Consider the following 15012-nt stretch of genomic DNA (forward strand, 5'->3'; position numbering starts at 1 on the left):
GAACATCAGTCCATGAAGCTGGAGGGAAGGTAATTTAGGCCACATCGGGAAGTAATTGCAAAGTAGGGGTTTGTTTTACTTGCATGTTACTCTCGTTTTTTAGAAAATGCTGCTTTATTGAGATATATTCACACACCATACAGTCCATCCAGAGGGTACAATCAAAGGCCCGCAGTATCACCACGTTACTCTCATTTTAATGGCTCTTAGCACTAGAAGAGAGGTATATTAGATGGGATCAAGAGATTAGAAGTCACCCAGTCACTTGGTAGAGGATCTGAAAAGGAGAGTTTAGATTTCTTTGGCCTTAGTATTTCGCTGCTAGTTTAATGGGATTCTTAATTTAGTCTGTCACCATGCAGATGATGCCTGTTTTCATGGCTGGAAGAGCACCTGTAAGGTGGTGGAGAATGTCCTTTTTAGCTTGGCGCTACCCCTTCATCTGCATCATCATTACCGTCACCTTTATCTTTGTCGTCTTCATTATCTTGGGGACTTTGGTTGACAAGGTAACTAGGTTAATAGTTCCTGATGTGTCATTAAGAGTCACCCACTCACAGTTCACAGTAACCTTTGATCTAATCAAGACACCTTTTCCTGCTCTACCTGAATCATCTGTTGGCTCAGAATTTACCATGTAAGGTACTGATTATAACAGTAACTCCTATTCATCACCCATTAATTCATGGGAATCTGAATTTTTGACTCCGAAATTATTGACTCTGAATTATTGAATCTGTGCCTCACATTCTAACAATGTTATAGATTCTTTTGTTTGGAGAACCTAATGGGATGTTGTGGGTTTTTTTGTTTGTTTCTTTGCTGAGAAGATAGACGATGGTGCTTTTCATTGCTTAGGGGTACTTGACATGTAATGAAGCATCACTGCGGCTGTATTTGTAGCTTCCATGAGATCTGATGACTTTCTTTGATATTGAGTACTACTATTAATAAGGGTATATAATGCAGGATCAACCTGAGCTAAGACAACATATTAGTAGATTCCTTTTCTCTAAAGTGTCTGGTCCTTTGGTGAGATGGGTCTCACTTGTGTGTGCTCACTCAACAGGTATTTCTTAAACACCTGCTATGTGTAGGATTTTATTCTAGGTGTTGTGACAGATACAAAACCCACTTGGGTGTTCAAGGAAGTAAAAATTATAAAATCTTACTAGAAATTTGTTTCTAGTTTAAGGACCTTTGGGAATGATTCTCCATTCCTACTATTTTATTTTGTGGAAAACATTTATGAGCAGAAACATATATAGAATTGTTGAATTCAGTCATGGACATTTAGAGATGGGAAGTAACTTAGAGGTCTCTTAATTTATAGAAGAGGAAGTTGTTCTGATGGTTCCTAGAAGATGTTAATAGAAAGATGACACTGTTTTGGGTACCCTTTATCTGGATCCATCTTACTTATCTAATTTATATTCTCTCATACCCTAAAATAAGACCTTCAACTTCGATTTTTCAAGTTTCTTTACTGTCCCACACACCCCGTATTCTGCCTTTAAAACTTTACCAATGCTGTTTCCCTCTTCGATTTCCCTGTCTTCCCCTTTTGGCCCATCTAAATCCTACTGTTTTTCATTCCATTTCTTTAGTGCAAAACCACCTCCTTGAGGAAGCTTTCCCTGGCTACTTTAGCCTTTATTATGGATTTGTAATAGGAGCTCCAATGAGAGTATAACTCAGCCTACAAATATTTATTAAACTTTTATTATATTTCAATCTGTTAGGGTCTGGGAGAATATAAAAAGAAGGAAAGAAATATAAAGACTTAGCCTGCAAGAACTGCTTGGGAATTAATTGACTTCTCTCTACCCTCCTGGACTTTATGATCTAGTTGTGATAATATTTAACAGTATAAATACCTGGAAACAGATAAATGATAACAGTTGGCATGTTAACTCACCATGCTATTTAATGGCTCAATGACTTTGCATATAATGTTTCCATAACCTGGAATGTCCCCTACACTTCCCACCTGAAGCTGCCTTCTTTGAGACCCTAACTGGCAAAGTTAGAGATTTCCCTCTAGGGTTCCTAAAGGATTCTGTACTTTCTTTTATTTTGGCACTTATTATAATTGTATCATCATTAGGTGTTGGCGTCTCTATTTTTTCCAATAGATTGTGAACTTCTTGAGTGGAGGATAATGTTTTACTCATCCTCATAACCTCAATTTCATGCACAGTGCTGAAAATATTGTAGCTGTTCAATAAATATTTGTTGAAGGAGGAAATGAATGAATTAGCTTCAAAATGGGGAAGCACAAAATAAATACTCTTGGAAGATTAAGAGGGGATTGTAACTTTTATGGATAATTGAGAATTAAGCTGGAGTCTAAACATAGGTAGGATTTGAATAAATGATAATATCAATAATAATTTCTAGTTAACATTTATTTTGTGCTTATAATCTTCCAGGCACTGTTCTATCTGGTTGTCTCTGTATTAAATAATTTAATCTCTCATACTATGAAGTAGTACTATGATTATTCCCATCTTATAGATGAGCAAATTGAGGCACAGAGCAGGTGGAACAACTTTCTCATTGCCACACAGCTAATAAATGCATGAATTCAGACAGTCTTGATCCATGGTTCATGTTCTTAACAGTGCTATTTTGCTAAGGAGGAGAAGCTATGTAAGTAAAGAAATCAAACCAGAAAGACTATAGCGTGTTCTTGAACAGATGGCCAGTCTGGATTTATGGAGGGCTGGGGAGGTTAAACAAAGGATTAACAGAACAGAACAGGTTAAATAAAGGATTGAGTATGATCATAGAAATTCAAACTTTATTTTCAATGCATTGTGAAGCAACTGAAAGTTTTTGGAAACAGAGTTCAGAATGGTCTAACATGTATGAAGACTATTGAGAAAGAAACCAAGTTATATACTCTGTCACTTTGCCAGGTAGTGAGTAGTAGACTAGGATTTGGGTGGCAAAGGTAGAATAGAAAAAAGTCACTATTATAAGAGATTTTTTTTTTAATTGTGAAATATAGCATATATACAAGAAAGCAATACATTTCCAAGTACATTTTAATATGTAGTTATAGAACAGACTTTAAAGCTTGGTATGGGTTACAGTCCACAATTTTTCATTTTTCCTTCTGGCTGCTCCAAGACATTGGAGACCAACAGAAATATCAATATAATGAGTCAGCAGTCTCATTTATTATATTAAATTCTGTCTTCTTTGTTATACTCCTCCTTTTCTTTAGATAACATATATATATATATATATATATATATATATATATATATATATATATATATATATATAAAAGCAATAAATTTTCAAAGTACATCGCAACAATTAGTTGTAGAACAGATTTCAAGGTTTGGTATGGATTACAGTTCCACAATTTTAGGTTTTTATTTCTAGCTGCTCTAAGGTAATGGGGGCTAAAAGAAATATCAGTATAATGATTCAGTACTCAGACTCATTTGTTAAACCTAACCTTCCCTGTATAACTCCACCATCACCCTTGATCTTTCCATCCCTCTCTTTAAGGGTATTTGGGCTATGGCCATTTTTAATTTTTCCTGATGAAAGGGGCTTTCAACAGTATGGGATAGGGGGATGGAACTAGTTGATGTTCTGGAAAGGCTGGCCCTCTGCATTTCAGAGATTATCTGGTCCTGGGACCTATGTGAAGGTTGTAGGTTTTGGAAAGTTATCTTAGTGCATGAGACCTTTGTAGAATCTTGTATAATGCCCTAGGTATTCTTTAGGATTGGCAGAAATGGTTTTGGTTGGGATTTGGCAAGTTATGATAGGTAGCAATGTTTAACTGAAGCATGCATAAGAGTGACCTCCAGTGAAGCCTCTCAACTCTATTTGAGCTCTTATGAGAGATGTTTTGAAAGTAAAAATGCTGGTACTTAGTACTTGTTATGAAGGTAAGGGTGCAAGATGTGGAAGAATCAAGAATGATTCCAAGGTTTTGGCTTAATAGGGGGAATTATCTTAATAGGGGGAATTATCATCGTCTGAAATGGAAATGTTTGTAGAGGTCTATTGTGCAACTGAATTTAAAAACACATTAAAACAGTTATTGTGCAACAGAGTTTTGAAGAAAACTAGTAAGCTTGGTTTAGACCCATTAAGCTTGAAGTCATGGCTTGAGATGTCAGAAAATTGTCCAGTAGATAGCTGCAGGTATGGAAACTGGGTCAGAAGAAACTATTTAGGAATCCTCATCTTTGAAATAAAGCTGAAGCATTGAGAATGAATGCCTGCACAAATAGAGAGGATATAACTGTAGAAAAGCCGAGTTGAACTGAATTTGGAAATTACCTATGGTTTAGGGGTCAGCTGAAGTGGGTGATGATGTCTTCTCTTTGAAGGAGACAGAGAACATGGTTGGAGAGGTAAGAGGGGAAAGAGGCTAAGGGAATGTTGTTAAAGTCAAGGAAGGAAGAGTTTCATAAAAAGATAGTGGTCAATAGCATTAAATGTAGAAGTGAAGGAGAGGTGAATAATGGCTTGGGAATAATTGGATCTGACTAAAGGGTTGGTTGGGACTTCTGAGTTTAAGTAGAGTGGCATGGAAGGAAGATAAGATTTTGAAGAGTTAAGAAAAAGTAGGGGGAGACAAAATGGAGGCAGTAGTTTTTGGCCTTGAAAAGAAGAGGGAATTGATAGCTAGAATGAGGGCAATTAGGAATATATATATTATCACCCATATATCTACCATGGTATTTTGTAATCATTTAGAAATAGGAGGACAAATCTTTAAGAGTAAGGTGGAAAGGAGATTTATAGGAAGAGCAGAGATACATTAGGAAGGAGCTAGGGTAGATGAGTGATTCCATGCTTTAAACCTGAGGTTAAGAAGTATTTTTAAATATATGTATTCAATTCTCTTAGAATAGGACATTGTGCTAAACCTATATGACCAAAGGTTAATGGGATAATATATACATTGACTTTGCAGAGTTAGTCCAAACATATTTTAAATTCTTGCTTGGGCCTTTTAACGGAGACAATATGGTTATGTTTGGCCTTAGCTCATGGCTGGGATAACAGGGCCATAAAGTTCAGACTAACCCTGCCCAGCATTGTGGGCAGGGCTCCAGGTTCCAGACAGGGAAGTTAATCTCAGCATCTCCCCTGTGTTTTTCAGTATAAGGATGTGGCTGCTTGACCTTAGCTTTGGGGAGGCCAAGTCTGCTATTCTTTTGTCCCCTCTTTTTTTCTAACTCAAAAACTAAAGACACTGATTTCTCAAGGAGGTGTGATTAGGAGTTTTAGTCTATCCCATCGTGATATAACTTTTCTAGGCCTCAGTAATTATTTTCAAGCTTCCAGGCTACAGCACTTACCTACCAGATTCTGTATGTGTCAAGGTAGCCCTGAATAGGCTCCTCAGAGGTGTAAGATTTAGGGAGAATGGAGCAGACAGAAGAAACATTGCCATCTTCTTTACAGAGTGTTTTGATTCTGTGCTTACAATTCGAGTGACTTAGGAGAGAAATAGGGTTCCCAAATTTGATTATGAGATTAAAATGCATATTCAGAAAAAAATTTTTGTTATAGGCTCTTCCTTGATATTTATGGAATTTCTTTTGATCTGTTAACTGAATGACCATAATATTTACGTAAAAAGCTGTTCAGGGGTGACCTGCTATTTGGAATATAGCTGACCTTTAGTACAATAAAATTTGATCTTGGAAAGTGGTATATATACTTCAATTGTATAAGTTAACATGCTCTGCCATGCTGTTCTCTTAGATTGTCCTTCTAGCATTCAGGAGATGTGAGGAATTGCAGAAGTTTGAATTGTAGGGGCTGGGTCACATTGCACCCAAGTTTACATTGCTCTTTGTTTATGAACTTTCAATCCTAGAGTGCTTACAACATCCTAGGGTGCTCACACCACCGTACTTAAGTGATAAGATTGGACTGTAGTGCAGGCTATCCAGTTTAATATTAACTGTCACCCTAATGCCCGTGGCTTCCCAACATCCCTTGACTAGCTTCCTTGAGTTCTAGTCTCATATTTCTAACTCCTTCTGGATCTTTCCTCCTGGATGCTTTACCTGCTCCTCAAGCCCTGCTAAGCTAAAACTGAACTCAATAGTTTTCCCCACATTCCCTCTCTTCACTTCCCTAAATTCGCCAATGGTGCCTCTGTTCCCTCCTACGTCAAGCCCAGGGACTCTGTGTCATTTTCAGTTCTAGTTTCACTATCAGTCTGTACAATTGAGTACCAAGGTATTGTCCATCCTTTCCATCCCAGCTGCCACCGCCACAGCCCAGGCCTTATGTGTGCACATTGATGCTCCTGCAGTACCCTCCTGATTGGTCTCTGCCTCAGTTCTACCCTTTCTCCAAGCCAATCCACACCCATGCTGTGCTCATCTCCTATAGCAGCACTTGCTATACTGTTCTCAACTCAGCCATCTTCAAGTTGAGACATCTACCATTGCCCTCTTAGGCAATGCCTCTCCTTGTCTTCTTAGTAAATTCCATGTGCCTTTCATGCATTTAAGGTTCTGAAAGGACTATATCAGCCATCTACTCTTTACTTTCCCCCTACGTAAATTGGATGCTCTTCTAGTCCTCCATAAATGCTGTGCCTTCTCATTTTTGCCCTTACACTAAGGTCATTACCTTCATCTTTAGCCTGCCTAATCTGTACCAGACTTTATGACCCAGGTAAAGGCCAGCCTGTACAACTCCTCAAGAATTATCCTTCCTTGAAGAAGTCCTCTTTCATGTGAATTCTAATGATCTTCTATAGGACATGCACTGTACATGGTTTTGGAGAGTAGTCATGTTCCTGCCTTAGGATTTCTCCTAGAAGGAAGGAGCTACATCTCTTACATCTTCCCATCTTCCAAAGAACTTAGTACAATAGGTCCCAATATTTATTCATTGAATGAATGAATTTGTCATGCCAGAATTCAGAATACCAGAGAACAATGCTCTGACTCATCAAAATCTGTTTTCAGAAAGCACTCAATCATTTTGATAATTTTTTTCTCTCAATAATTAATGCCTTAGGTCTAGGTGCTTAGATGGGGCTTTTTGCTACTGAACTATTTGATCTCTGATTTACTTCCTTACAGTTGCATGTAGCCCAATATATATTTTTTAAAGGACAAGGACAGGCATCCTCTCCATTTCAGTGTCTGTGTGCATAGGAGAAATCCAGTTTGGGGTAAAGGTAGAGCTTAGTGCTGGCTAACAACAGCTTGTTTAGTAAATTTGTCAATCAGCCTTCTATTTCTATTTGTGTTGTTACACGTAATAATTTGTCTTTGTTTGAACAAAGATCTCTAGATTTTGTTTAAAAATTATGCTTTCTGTCAATAAGAATTAATGTGCTTGATATAACTGATCATTGTGACATACAGGATCTTGGACAGGGCTGGTTGCTTGGCCTGACTGTGTCTCTCAACAGATATCATTGCTTCTGTCATGGTGGCCTCTTCTACACAACTCCTTTTGCTTCTGATTCCAGTAACTTCTCCCTTTCCTTGCCTCTTCAAACATAAGGGTGGTAAAAACTCCACTTTTACAAGCCACAGCTTCCAGCACCACCTCTCGTGTGGTTCTGCTATATCCACACCTTTGCCAACAGTCCTTTTATAAGTAGACCCTCCTGTATTGTCTCTTTTTGAACGTATCATCTGTTATCTGTGGGGATCTTGAATGAGAGCACATGTATAGGTGTATATCATGCTTATTCAGAGCCTTTTGTTTTTGTTTTGTTTTTTTTTTTGAGAGGCTTTCCTTTAATCTCATTCCTTGTAAAAATGAAAAAAGTTTCAAGATGATGATCGACAGAAAACAAGATGAAATGTCCAGAAAGTTGCTTTAAAAGTGTAATCTGCTTTTTCTTCATTTTAATATACATTTCATAGTGTCTGGGGACATTCAAAATGTGAAAGATTATTAATAGCTTTGTTTTTATCCTCCTATTAACTCAAAGAGGATGGAGAAAGATGTTGTAGGCTGGCGAATGATTTGTACTCTTCTTTCTCACATCTGTTTGAGGCCAAGCCACAAGCTAGAGTTACCAGAGCCATAGCTGTTGAGTCTCTTTTTTCTTCCAGAAAGCACAGCTTATTTTACAGGTTCTGAGCAATACCCAATGGGCTCATGGGGCAGCCTGCTTCTTAAGGAATCTGAAAAGGAGCAAGTAGTCAGATAGTCCCATGTAGAAGGGTGCAGGAAATGTGCTTAGAAGAAAGTTACAGTAACTTAACCAGCTTTGTGGTCAGGAGGGAGGTGTTCTTTTGTACCAGGGAAACTAGTGTCACCTTCACAATAAGCTCACAAACATCATAGGGCAAGATTGTTGAAAACAGAAAGATTTCATTCATTTTGGTTCCTCCCTAACGTGTTCAACTCTGTTCAGTCGGAATCTAAAGAAGGAAACAACATGATTAGATTACTAATCCTGATTTTTAAACTGCAAAAGAAACTGACTGTGAAGTGCATCGATGGAACCTAATAAAACTCTTTTGATGTTCTGAAGGAAGATCACTTTGCTAATTAAAAATGTGTTATAGCCTTGTGATTGTTTCCTCAACGTTTCAATGCATACTTCAGCCTTGAGTGCTCCAACTCTCTGGTTCATCAGCCGCTATGTGCCATTTGATTTCTCCATGGTGTTATATACAGAAAAGGAAAGAAAAAATATTGTGAATTCTAAAATGAAAAACAAATGTAATTCACAAAGGCCCTAAAGTTAAGAATTTTCCCAGAGGATCTTAAGATTGGAAAGTGACGGTACATGCTGCCCATTACCCATGTTCAATCCCTTTTGAAAACCAGGGCAAGTTGAAAGGGAACAGTCACAATGATATCATTATTTCTTGTGGATCTGAAATAATTTTAAGAGGTGCTTTCTGTAATCACGTTATGTGTAGGCCTTATCTCGGAACTACCTGTGGGTTTCAGGAAGTTTCTGACATTGGAGGCAAAATGTGTCGTGTATATGCATTAGAATAAAAAAAAAAGTTTGAAAATATACTTTTCCCTAATATGACCATGGAATCAATTCAGTTTTGCTGGATGAAAAAGTTGTTTTCTATTCGTTCATGATTTAAAACATTGCTTGTAGAAAGCATAAATAAATAAATTAAATAAATAAATTACCATCTAGCTCTTCCACTATTATTGTGACTGAATTAAAAAAAGTCATTTACTTCTTTTATTTACGCTTGCCTTTTCTAATGGGTTGGTTTTGATCATCTCAAAGATCCTGCCAGCTGAACATTTTTTTTTTGGTAGGATGAGACTCCAGCAAAAAGGTAGAGGAAATGGAATTGATGTTAGTGCATTCCTCTTCTCACCCTGTTTACTCCCTTATTCGATGGAATTCTCCTCCCTAACTCTCATTTCAGACACCTAGTACTATCCTCTCTATCAAGTCCAACTTTGAGAGGATCTAGAATCAATCATTGAAAATGTATTGACATTTTGATGCAGTCTAGCATAGGGATGAGAACAATAGCTTAGAAGTCTTGAAGCATGAACTCAAGACCCAAAGGTCACATGCCCTATAGTCTTTGGCAAGCCACATGACCTCTTTGACTTCAGTTTTTTCATCTGCAAAATGGGGATAAAAATGACTGTCTTACCCTTGTGCCTTACATGTTTATAAATAGTTCAGATGAGATTAAAGTGTTTTGTAGTCCTCTGAATATGGTCTGTAGTCACTAATTTAAGTCAATGTGCTTCCCACATTGCATTTTAGGTTTCATCATCTTAGGAAATTCAAGCATTAATTGAGCTGATGGGGAGGATGCTTTTAGGGTTAGGGTCCCTTTGCCAGTGCCTTAGAGCCACACCTTAGAGATGGTTATCCATTCCACCTGTGCAGAGGGCTGACCTGATTACTAAATATAGTAATTGACCCATTTACGATAGGGGTAGAGGGAAAAATTTTTTTTGCACAAAGAATTTGTCCTCTCTTATTCTCACGGAAACACAAGAAACTTTCAATTTTCCAGAAGTCAACGGTGTCACGAGATTCACAGATTATCTGTGGGAAATCTTTTGCCCTCAATGCCTCGCTCAGAAGTAGTAGATAAGTACCTTCTCACCTCCGATCTTACTCTTCACGTTGCCTGTTGTCAAGCAGGAGTTGTGAGGGAAAGAAGTTTGAGGTTACTGCTTCCTGTCTTCACACCTTTAGCTAGTTTAGCTACTTAGGAAAGGCTTAGAAAAGCAAAGCACTAAATTCATCATCAAAACAACTAGACAATTCAGTTAGAGAAGTGTCAGTTAAGTCGATCTTTTGATAGCAGAGGCAAAAATGATTGATAGGTTGACAATATTTCTCTTTTAACTTAATAGGTTTGGCCTAGGTAGACCAGGCCTAACCACTCACAAAAGGGAAAATCAAATATTTAGGTGCCAGGACTTATCTGGATCAGGGACCCATTTGGAGGTTGTAGGTTTCTGAAAAGTTACTCTAGTGCATGGCACTCTTGTGGAATCTTATATATTGCCCTAGGTGTTCTTTAGGATTGGCTGGAATGGGCCCAGTTGGGGGCTGGCAGGTTATGATAGGGTAGCAAGGTCCACCTGAAGCTTGCATAAGAGCAACTTCCAGAGTAGCCTCTTGATTCTATTTGAAATCTCTCTGCCACTGATACTTCATTAATTACATTTCTTTTCCCTCTTTTGGTCAGGATGGAATTGTTGGTCCTATGGTGCCAGGTCTGGATTCATTCCTGGGTGTCATCTCTCACATCGCCAGGGAGACTTTCACCCCTGGATGTCATGTCCCATGTAGAGGAGAGGGCAATGATTTTACTTGCAGAGTTGGGCTTAGAGAGACTGAGGCCACATCTGAGCAATGAAAGAGGTCCTGCAGAAGCAACTCTTAGACATGCCTATAGGTAGTCTAAGCGTCTCCGCTACCTACATAAACCTCACAAAAGTAAGCCTCATGATCAAGGGCATGGCCTATTGATTTGGGTGAAAAGTTTGACACAGCATCAGGGGATTCCCTGATGGCAAGTTTTAATAGTTCCATATTCTTTCACTCATCCCTCAGGGAACTTTGCCAGTACTTTTTGATTATCTGTTTAATATACTCTAGGATGTATCTAGGCATTACAATAATCTATATAGGATTCGAGGACCTCTTTCTTATTCTGTGCTCCCTATGTTTCAGTTATTCAAATGAACTATACATTTAGGTTGAATTTGATTATGCACTACTGAAAATTTCAGTTCCAGACCAAATAAACCTTTCTTCCATTGGTCTCAAAGAGTATGTGTTTCCATTCTTATATCCTTCAAATTTATCCTCACATTTTTGCTAAAGTGAAATATATAAAATGATAAATGGTATACATCACTTTCCTGCTTAAAATTTCAATAGTTTTCCTGCCACCTTCGGGAGAGAGTCCAAGCTCCCTAATGAAGTGAAGCATGCCTGCTCTTCTAGCCTTGTTTTTGACAATTCATGTCCAGAAAAATTGACATTGAGTATTTGCTGAAAGAAAAATAAATGAGGTTAAGTTGTTAAGATACAGGTTTTGAAGAAGGATTTAAAGAGATGGTAGTCAGCTCTAGGTTCTCGTAAGAATTATACAGATTGCCATTTTTCATTCATTATTTAATGAGATCTTATTTGCACAATATTATACAAAGAAATACAGTATGTTGTTCTTGGCTCTTGAGAGACCTGGAAAGCAGGTCCCTAGAGAAAATACACATGAATCAAAAGCTAAACAAATTGAATCATATGAAATAATAGGTTCTGAAGGTTGAACCTGACCAAATGGCAAATGAGGGCTACAGACAGTAATTGTTTTGAAATCGGAGAGGAGAGAGGCACTCTGGGCCATGAAACTAGTGGACAAAGTATGAAGATAGGGGTGCTTGAAGTATGTTCCTGAGTTGTTGACTTAAGTAATCTGGCTAATTAGAGGTTTTAGTTTGAGGAAAGGGTTTGGAAAAACCTGTGGAGGCCTAAGGATTTGGGGATAAGGAGTGAGGTTTCATCTGTTAATCTATTAGTTCTCCAAATTAGCCACAAATTAGAATCACATGAGAACCTTTAAAAATACTGATGCCTGGATCCCACATCCAGAGATTCTCATTTGATTAGTCTGGGTTACTGCTTGGGAATCAATGATTTTTAAAGTGCCCCAGGTCATTTGAATATGTAGCAAGTTTGAGAAGTCTATTAGGCCATAGTGGTTTTCAACCCTAATTGAATATTAGAGTCAACTGGGGGAACTTTTAAGACAATACCAGAGACAACCCATAGAGTGGTAGAAAATATTTGCAAATATGTATCTGAAAAGGGTCTGGTATCAAAATATATAAAAACTCTTACATCTCAACAATAAAATAACATATAACCTGATTAAAAATGGGCAAAGGCCCTTGAGAGACTAGGGGAAAATGTGAAAATACTAAACCTCCCCACCTTGGGAATTCCTGTTATTCTTGCAAGCATTAGAGACTTCTAAATGAATAAGTCAAGTCCTTGACCTTGGGGTCTGCCTGTATGAAACTTATTCCTGCAAAGGGGAAGCTAAGTCTACTTAAAATTATGCCTAAGGGTCATCCCTAGAGAAACTCTTTTCTTGCTCAGATATGGCCCCTCTCTCTCAGCCAACTCTGTAAATAAACTCACTATCCTCCTGCTATGTGGGTATAAGTCTCCTTGGCAATGTGGGACATGACTCCTAGGGATGAACCTGTCCCTGGCATGATGTGATTGAGAATTACTTCTTGACCAAAAACAGGAAAAGAAATGAAAGAAAATAAACAAAGTTTCAGTGGCTGAGATAGTTCAAATAGATTTGAGAGGTGATTATGGAGTTATCTTATGCAATATACAGATATTCCTTTCTAGTTTCCTGTGTATTAGAAAAGCTAAAAGTAAATACCTGAAACCGTTGAACTGTAATCCAGTAGACTGGATTCTTGATGACGAATGTGTAACTAGATAGCTTTTATCATGTGACCATGTGATTGTGAAACCTTGTGACTAACACTACCTTTATCTAGTGTATGGGCAGATGAGTAATAAAATAAAGACAGACAAGTAAATAAATAAATAAATAAATAAATAAATAAATAGGGGATAAGGGGTCTGGGATGTTTTGGGTGTTCTTATTTTTTTTTTCTTGGAGTTATAAAAATGTTCTAAAGTTGATTATAGTGATAAAATCCCAACTATATGATGATACTGTGAGCCATTGATCATATACTTTGAGTGGATTGTTTGGTGTGCAAATGTATCTCAATAAAATTGCATTTTAAAAAATGGGCAAAGGAAAAATTGGGCAAAGGATCTGAACAGATATTTTTCTTAAAAGGATATACAAATGGCTAGTGAGCACATAAAGAGATTCTCAACATCATTTGTCATTAGGGAAATGCAAATTAAAAACACACTGCTAGCACTACACCAACTAGGATGGCTATAATAAAATACATGGACAATCAGAAGCATTGGCAAGGATGTGGAGAAAAAGGAACCCTCGCACATTATTAATGGGAATGTAAAATGGTGCTATTGCTTTGGAAAACAGTAAGGCAATGCCTCAAAAGCTGAAGAGAGAGTTACCATGTAACCCAGAAATTCCATTTTTGGTATCTACTCAAAAGAATGTTAACTTTAGCATTGTTCATAATAGCCAAAAAGTAGAAACAATTGATGAAAGGACAAATAGAATATGGTATAGCCATACAATGGAATATTATTTGGTCCTTGATTTGCTCAGCATTTACTCAGGGACTTTAGACAAATCATCTAATGTCTCTAGGTCTCATATAGTCATTAAAAAAAACAAAACCCTTTGAACCTATTTTCATGTGTCTGAATTTATTGTGAAAGAGAAATTAAAGCAAACTTTTTGAGTTACCTTTTCTCTTACCTCTTTATCCTACTCTTGGATGACCAATAAAAAAGGTGAAACTATTCTAAACATTTTAATTCCTTTGCAAAAGTCTGTGTCTCAACTTAAAACACAAATTTATTTGTGCATCTGTGCCAGGCATTAAAAGCCATTTTCCAAGTTTAGTACTCAAGCAGGAAATTAGCCTGATGCACAATTAACACCCTAGGAATCTCAATACAGGTTCAAAATTTCAAAGTGCATAGCTATGGTGCTCAATGCGAACAGGCCACATTATGCCTTCCAAGTGAAAATATGGTTCATTTTTTCCATTCAAAGGAGGTTGAAAATAATATCAAAGAGTAAACTTTTAAATTCCAGGTATAATTACCCCTAAAGAGTTCTTACATCTTCCTCTGCCAAGAGGAAGGCTTGCTGGTTAATTCATTTGTTTAATTAATACCTCTTTATTTCAGAAAAAAATTATCCTTATCCTCTTGTTCTAAGCAAATGATTTCCCCCCACCAGAAAACAAGATTTTGGTGAAGCAGTCGCCCATGCTTGTGGCATACAACAATGCGGTAAACCTTAGCTGCAAATACACCAACAACCTCTTCTCAAAGGAGTTCCGAGCATCCCTTTATAAAGGAGTGGATAGTGCCGTGGAAGTCTGTGTTGTGAATGGGAATTACTCCCATCAGCTTCAGTTTCATTCAAATACAGGATTCTACTGTGATGGGAAATTGGACAATGAAACAGTGACATTCTACCTCTGGAATTTGAAGGTTAACCAAACGGATATTTACTTTTGCAAAATCGTGATCATGTATCCTCCTCCTTACATAGGCAATGAGAAGAGCAATGGAACCATTATCCATGTCAAAGGTAATATGCATCTTTAATAGTGAACCCTAAAGTAATGGTTTTCACCTGGAGCCTTGAACCTAGTTATGGTCACTGATGAGGCTGGATCAGTCCCAAGTGATTTGAAACTAATAAACTGAAGTGATGTTTATCTTTTTCTTTCTTTCTCTCCTTTTTTCTTTCTCCTTCCTTCCTTCCTTCCTTCCTTCCTTCCTTCCTTCCTTCCTTCCTTCCTTCCTTCCTTCCTTCCTTCTTTTCTTTTCCTCTCTATTTTTTTACTTTGATTAAATTGAACGTTATATTTTTA

General features: G+C 37.5%; 1 protein-coding gene across 5 annotated transcripts in view; it reads left to right on the forward strand.

The window, feature by feature from the left end:
• Positions 1–15012, forward strand: part of CD28 (CD28 molecule) — a 63508-nt gene that overhangs the window by 33575 nt on the left and 14921 nt on the right. For all 5 annotated transcript variants that reach the window (XR_013173004.1, XM_077154791.1, XM_077154787.1 and 2 more), the window contains one exon: positions 14370–14726. Coding sequence is in view for 4 of the 5 variants with exons in the window: in XM_077154787.1 (XP_077010902.1) it covers positions 14370–14726 (357 nt within the window). In the remaining variant the exon portion in view is untranslated. The remainder of the gene's footprint in view (positions 1–14369; positions 14727–15012) is intronic.

This window comes from Tamandua tetradactyla, chromosome 3 (assembly GCF_023851605.1).
Source record: "Tamandua tetradactyla isolate mTamTet1 chromosome 3, mTamTet1.pri, whole genome shotgun sequence".
Lineage (NCBI taxonomy): Eukaryota > Metazoa > Chordata > Mammalia > Pilosa > Myrmecophagidae > Tamandua > Tamandua tetradactyla.